At 36.2% G+C, this 7833-nt stretch overlaps 1 protein-coding gene across 2 annotated transcripts; it reads right to left on the bottom strand.

Moving 5' to 3' along the window:
* Positions 1-267: 267 nt before the first annotated feature.
* LOC139713180 (uncharacterized) lies at positions 268-5853 on the bottom strand. Of its 2 annotated transcripts, none has more exons than XM_071624926.1 (4): positions 5640-5853; positions 3322-3478; positions 2350-2443; positions 268-810 (listed from the first exon to the last, which is right to left on the bottom strand). In XM_071624926.1, exons 1-4 carry the CDS (start codon positions 5770-5772, stop codon positions 517-519), a joined length of 678 nt encoding a protein of 225 aa, XP_071481027.1. In that variant the 5' UTR covers positions 5773-5853; the 3' UTR covers positions 268-516. The 2 variants fall into 2 exon arrangements, with proteins under 2 accessions (XP_071481027.1, XP_071481029.1); XM_071624928.1 differs by having other exon boundaries at positions 2350-2440.
* Positions 5854-7833: the final 1980 nt, after the last annotated feature.

The following is a 7833-nucleotide window of genomic DNA, read 5'->3' as shown; positions in this document are numbered from 1 at the left end:
GTTGATAGGCCCTGCATTATCTACTTACAGTGTACTATACCCATGCCAAGTTTAGTTTGGATGCTTCAAACAGATCTGAAGTTACATCATCCCAAATAATAAAAACAAACAAACAAATGACCATTGATGGACGGAATGACAGATAGAAAAAGAAAAGGACCATCAGACAGACAATTAAAAACCATAATGCCCCCGCTGACACTCTGTGCTGGATGTACTTAGAAAGCCAATCAAGAATAATGTGTGTGAAATGATGTCATAAAAAAAAGTAATGCCCAAATATGCATTCTACATGTGGATTGAGTGAAAGCAGCGATAGTAGTATGCCTACAATAGATCACATAACTTAAGGTTTCAGAATGTAATTATTCATAACTTTGAATAGAATGATTTCCTTCAAATATCAACTGACTTGTTTTAATATTGCTGCTTTCCATCAAGTTACATTAAATAATATTTACACCTTTGCTTCCTTTAAGAATTGGTCAAACAACCATACAGTATTAAACTGTATACTCATACCTCTTCTGTGAATGCATCGTTCACAAGTTTGTGAATATCTAATCGGAGTTTCAGTTGTACCAGGAGAGGCAGTCTGCTTGTAAGTTTAGCCATACTGTGGAAGAAAAGGGTATTCTCATCTTGTTCTCGAGCATTCTCAAAAAACTCAATGTCTCTGTCTAAGCTTTGCTGTGTGCATCTGCGTGTCTTCTTTCTGGGCTGTTCCGATTTCGGCCCTCCGGAGGGACAGCTAGAGTTTGAGTTGTGCTCGTTTTCTTTACCCCCTGGGGCAAGGTTGTTACCTGTCTCCTGTATTGATGACATTAAGAAAACTTTGGAGGCGGCTGTAAGGGCCTTGGATGGGGGGTGGCATGATTTCCATGCTTTTCTTTTATTGATCTCTCTTTAAAAAAAAAAAAAAAAATCAATGCAGAAAATTTGCCCACGCAATACCCCCACCCCCCCCCCCCCCCCCCAAAAAAAAAGTGCAGAAAATGTGATATTGCTACCATACACCCTCCACTAAAATAAATAATAAATAGATATAAAAAATTGCAAAAAATTTGACCATGCCATCCCCATACCCTCACCCCCACAACAACAACAACAAAAATAATATGACCCTTATTTGTTCCAGACATATACTATAGGTCACCATTGACCTACTAAAAATAATCATCAATATTAATTCATTAATATGATTTAGTAAGAGTTAGTATCTCTGGTTTTGAAGATTTTGCTTCAACATTTGAAGAGTTTGTTCGCAAAACCCGATAAGTCCATATTTGCCAAATGGAGATATTTGCAATTAAGATCAAGAAAAATACAGATTAATGAGAAAAATTTTGCTTCTTCTGACCATAACTTCAAAAATGTACCTTTATATCATGTAGTGACCAATATATCATCTAAAAGGCTTATTTTGTACTTTATGACAGAGACCGTACTTCAAAATCTTCAAAAATGGACTTATCGGTTTTTGCGAACAAACCCTTCATTTGTTTAAACATGCTCTAATCTTGGGGGATTTCAGTCTCTTGGGGGACAAGTTGTCAACAAGTAGGAAAACATACATGTATTACAGTATACAAGGAGTACCATATGCCATGGTCACCCTAAAGGATACTGAGTGTCATGAGTAAACTCAAAATCACAGGCACCAATCTACATACAGTGCACTCCCATTATGAACATGATTAAAACGAAATTCAGGGGCTACAACCAAATAAAAATTCAGGCCACAACCTTATCAGTTCTATGTATTTTTAATGATATTTTTAATGAAAGAATACTGCCGGTCCCAAAGACTTTGTTATAACGGGAGTCTACTGTACTGTCAAACATGTTGATAAGCAAATGAAGAGTTTGCAACTGATTGACAAATTGCCCTACATCGACGTAAATAAGCACTGAATTGATCAGTGTTTTAGTAGTAGCCATGATAAAAAATCATGGGCGTTCATATTTACGTTGATGTAGGGCAATTTGTCAATCAGTTGCAATGAAAACATCTCGACGGAAGAACTTCATAAATTTGAATAAATGAAGAGTTTGTTTGCAAAAACCGATAAGTCCATTTTTGAAGATTTTGAAGTACGGTCTCTGTCATAAAGTACAAAATAATACCTTTTAAATGATATACATGTATTGGTCACTACATATAAAGGTACATTTTTGAAGTTATGATCAAAAGAAGCAACAATTTTCTTATTATTTTCTTCATTTTTCTTGACCTTTAATCGCAAATATCTCAATTTGGCAAATATGGATTTATCGGTTTTTGCGAACAAACTCTTCAAGTGCATTTGAATGTATGACGCTGTAACAAGACAAGTAACGATCATTTACCAATTCATCTGGGCTCCCTTCATTGCTTATACTGTCACTGTCACTGGCCTGAATGTCCATCACAGAGATGTCGTGAAGATTTGTTTCCATTCTACTGACGATGGTCATAATTAAAAAAAGAAAATCAACATACTGTAAACCTTCAATTACTTTAACATCTACACATTCTTAAATGATTCCATGCTTCTTCTTTCTTTTTTTTTCTTTTTTTTGGTATGAACAGGCCAGCCTAATCTTCAAACACACAGAAAAACAAATCAGATTAAATATTTTCAGTTCATTATTTTTTTTTTAAACACGCAAGAATATTCCATTATTGATGTTTGATATTTAATGTAGAAAGACACTTTTTTTTTGTCTGTGATAGAAACTACACACACACCTGCATCCAAACAAAATGCATCTAAAACACATGTATACTTTCTCATGCAAATGTGTAAAAGCTTTAAAACTTCAAATTCTTTGAGTTTAATTTGCATGCCATGTTTATTAGCATACATGCATGTTTCAAAATATTATTTATATCTTATAATATGTCATTTCATCAAAAGAAATGTTTAAGGGATTGTATACAAAAATGTAATTTTTGTTGAGATGGGGCTTCAGGTTTCCCACTTTTTTTGTGAGATAATATCAAACATCTTACAAAATATGAAAGAGCATACATGTACATCTCTAAGAGAAATTTAAAGATTATTTGATTGAAATTCGGTTTTGAAATGACTGAGATGATAAAAAAAGAGGTTTTAATACAAAGTGGAATGTACCTTCTATTAGGACTAATTTGTTTTACTTTGTTTTTGGACATCTCAGCCATTTCAAAACAGACTTTCATCAACCACGCTTTAAAGTCCTCTTATATAATGTATGCTCTTTAATATTTCATAAGTGGTTTTAAATTACCTTGCAAACAGAGAAAAATCTGAATCCTCCATTATTACCAAAACTACACCATCCCTGTAAGTAACTAACCTTCTTATAGCCATGTGTGGGATCAGAAATTCCAGTTGCTGGGCATATTCATAAGGTTTTATGCCTTTTGCCTCCTGGCCACTGTTCTTTGTCAACTTCTGTCTGTATTTCCTGAAGCTGTCCTTGATGTTTTTCCATTTCCTCTTCGCATCACTCCCTGGTTAAAAATCACAGAAAAGAAAATTATTGATATCCTTTTTTTTCTTAACTGTTTAAAGTTAGTATTTGAAGTTGTACTTTGTCAAATTGCAGATTCATCGCAATTGGCAATTACTACCATAGCTGTTATATACTTTTGTAGTCTGGTCTAAGCTATTCAACTATAGATGCACAGCCCAGTCGCTTCACACAGCGTCTGGTCGGCTACAGCTACTGTATACGCTATATATTTCGCGTGGGTTTTATTTTCGCGAATTTCGCGAGTCGGGAGCTATTCGCGAAATTAACAACACGTGAAAATATTACCTTCCAAAATGAATCCCTTGCCTTGATGATACGAACATTTCAGTACTAGTATACCATGTCACGGCTTACCGAACAGACCATACTGGCTAAGCTTGTTTAAGCACGTCCACGTCTACTTACGAATACTGTAGAGAGCCAATCCATTATCGCAAGGGGACCACTCGTCAGAAATCTAGTGCGATGGACTTAACCACTTCAAAAATGTTGGATTCTAACTTACTAGTTCGCAGAGTTTGGTAAGTTTTTTTCATGCAGTGTATAACTAGTATCATTCTTATTTGCTAGTAAGTTGAAAATTCACACTTTCTTTGCCACTTCATATTTTCTCTGGTCCCCCAATCGCGAATTTAACCACTCGCGAAAATGTGTGACAGCGGCAATTCGCAAAAATTTATGTACACGAAAATTATAGCGTATACAGTATTGGGCTGTACACTACATCTTTAGTACCATCTCGCAGATCTTGTTCGGCTGTTTTGGAGGCACTCCATGACCTGAAAACCTACCTCGCTCAAAAGAGGATCAAGGATACAAAAAAGTAGCTGTTCAAATCGGTTGAGGAAAGCTTTGCAAAGAAGTGGATTTGCCCTCAACTGATGCAGTTGTTTGGATGGCAAGTATGTTCTTATCCAAGCACCACCTCAAATGTAATTCCAGGAGCTGATATTTCTTTTTGTACAGCTATTACCGTATAATTAATGAAAGGCACATTTCCAGTTGCTCCGCAGGACCTGGCCAATACAGACTACTGTAGTAGTATACTGTTTCACAGCAGTAGATATCAGAGCATTTGGAAGAAGCAGTAAAGATGGGGGGGGGGGGGGGGGGTGGAATCTTTTGCAAACTCCACTCTCAGCTCAGCAAGGCACTTGAAAGCAACCAGCTCAATTTTTCAGCTGGCAAAGTCATTCCAGATGCAGAGCATCAGTTTCTCATTACACACTGCTCAGAAATGAGGCCTACCCATTGAAAAGAGCAGTGGAAATTCATTATAAAAATAACTTTATAACAATGCCCTCTGCGTGCCTGCTTTGGACGCAGACCACCAGGGCATTTTGTCTGTTTGACCGAGTAGCAAATAAATATAAAACAATTACAAAGGAAAGTAAGACTCATTCAGGAACTAAATATCATAGTACAGTGCGCAAAAAAATCAGCTTTACTAACCTGATTGATAATCCCATTATTTGTGGCTGTTATCATACTTGCTTGGTTAAATTGTGGTCCATTCATTTATGGACTGGTACACATTGCCTTGTCTACGTAGTAAGCTTACATGCATGTATATTTGTGGGACTAAAAGGCAGAAAAATCCATAGGCCTAGAGTTCATTTTTTTAAAAATTTTTTGTCTAACTTTTGTACACGAACAATCAATCTACAATTGTATGTAACTACACATCAGTAACGTTAGACCTCTTGTACACTATTTTGCATGGTACGGTTCCATTATGAATCCACAAGTAGTTTCCGCAGAATACAGGCTGATCTCGCTGTCGAACTGTCTAAACAGCAACATGTCCGCTGCGAGATTTCAGTAAATAAACTTTAGCTTACTTTGTAGGCCTAGAGTTCTATACTGTTTGCACGTGCACCATACCGGTAGAATACCTTTTCAGACACACGATAGGCAATATGTGGGACTATGATGATTGGTATAGGCCTACGTCTAAACGGTGCCTTTTAGTTTGCGAGTCTGTCTGTGTCTATGTCAAAATACGAGGGAAAGCAACAATCTGCGACATCTGTAAGGGGAGTGAACATCGTCATGCATTAAATATCAATACAGTGACAAAAGAGACAAAATGCAAACTCGAGAAAACCAAGCGAGTAAAATTTACGGCTGTAACTTACCGCTTAACCCTACGAAATCACCGATGGATTCCCACTCGACATTTTTCTTCAAAACATTTTTGAATTCAGAATGCCCTGGGTCGTACAAAATTTCTCTTTTGCGGACTTCTTCAATAAGTTCCTCCGTCGACATTTTACTTTAGTCGTCAATACTGAATGCATGCCATGTAGTTATACCGTAAAACAGCCCCATACATGCCTTTCGCGAAGACGGCTGTCCTGTTAACATAACACTAACAGTTTCACTTTGGCTTTTTATACTGCAAGATCGATCGTACACTCTGTTATTACATCATGGACCTACGATTTGTATATACATTGTTGAAGGCCACTAGGTCAATGGTACGATCGATGGAAGAGTATGTGCACATCGATATCAGTGTAGAATCGATAAAAGATTATTGAAAAAAAAATAGCGTCAGCCCAAGGAGGTACTAGGCAAGCTTGCCTAGTACCTCCTTGGTCAGCCACAGCTTTCGGTCAAATTGCTGTAATCGATTCTAGGACATGGAATCGAAGAATTGATTTTGGCACAGACAACGTTCTGGCGATGAGGGAACTGGAACAAAGAACAGGTTAAAAAAAAAAAGAATATATATACGATTCCGCATTCCCAGTGTCCACACGTTTGCGGGATCATAATCTTTCTCGCTGAAACAGAAAACATAAAATACTAGTACGTGGGTTTCCAAATTCGTGGTGCACAATGCTTATTGTCAACCCATTCAAAATTTGCCAAGAAAATAATCGTGGAGCAGATATTTTCGTGGGTTTAAGAAATTGGGCCAGTCAAAGATATCAAGAAATGGGCGCAACTTTATGCACCGAGAAAAAATCTATATACAGTAGAAGGAACTGCAGAGCTATAGAAGCAGAAATAATATGACAGAGATAACAAGTATAATAAATACCTAGTGGATGTTCAAAAAAAAATCACAACCTATTCGACAACAAATATCTCTCCCTCCCTGAGCGAAGATAAGAATATATATATATATATATATATATATATATATATATATATATATATATAAAGCATAAGAACTTACATTCACGACAAAGTTAGCAGTATGTACTAGTACTAGTATGATGATACGACAAACTAGTATAAGGTAATACACGGTGCATAAAAATCATCATTAGCGCAAGAAGGTAAGCTGTAAGGCCCGTACCTATTAGATTTCGTTATAATGCTTCAATTCCTTCCATTTAACGTGAAAATTCTTATAGTATCTGGATATATTCTATAAGTCAGAAATTATCAATTTGCAGTATATATTGAAAAAAAAATGGTTTGTTTGTGTTTTCATCTCAATTATCTTGGTATTGGTTTTGCTCATATTATACCCAGAATGGGCCACTGTAATCATGAATGAATGATTTGAATGTAATCGATAAACATCTAGGAAAACCATAAAATACAAAAGTGTGTGTGTGTGTGTGTGTGTGTGTGTGTATGTGTGTGTGCGTGTGTGTGTTTTGTGAGTGTGTGTGTTGTGTGTAAAAAGCCTTAATTGAACCCTTTCCATACAAATATCTGGTGGCCTGTGTATTAAGTCTATTGCCATTTCAGAATTGAGTATGGAACGGGTATACAATAATTGTATAAAATATTTCCATCGTCGGGTTAAATCAAGTACACGTAGTATCGATTCAACTACCACGCCGGCTGCAGCTATTTTTGCAACATGTATTATTACAAGGGAATCAAATCGGTCAAGCAAAAAACCAAAAAAAAAAAAAAAATGGAGTTCATAAATAATTATACGTACGTACATGGATTAGTGATATGATGATATTTATAATACATATCATGCAAGTAATACTTATAAGGAAGAAGAAACAGTTAGTAACCACAGATATGCCAACAATGTACCAAAATATAGCTGTCTGTTATAGACAGTAAGGCAAAGAGCTGAATAGCAGCTGAATAAGGAAAATTTTGGGGGAGAAGTGTCTTACCGTGGGACATTTCTCAAATACCAATGTTAGACAAGACTGTCGCATACAAAGCAGTGTAGCAGTGTATACATAATGCGAATTCTTTTCAACCGTCACTTGCCCATAATCTATATAATACTAGTAGACACCACTACATTAATCTCTCTGGACATGAAATACCAATAATAAAGTAAATAAATTAAACGAGATCTGTGACAGTAACGTAAGGTCTCTACCTTTCATAATACATAAT

The sequence above is a fragment of the Diadema antillarum genome, unplaced genomic scaffold (assembly GCF_040938485.1).
Source record: "Diadema antillarum isolate AM-2024a unplaced genomic scaffold, OU_Dant_1.0 seq00001921_RagTag, whole genome shotgun sequence".
Classification (NCBI taxonomy): Eukaryota; Metazoa; Echinodermata; class Echinoidea; order Diadematoida; family Diadematidae; genus Diadema; species Diadema antillarum.
This window is presented reverse-complemented; position numbering and strand designations above follow the sequence as displayed.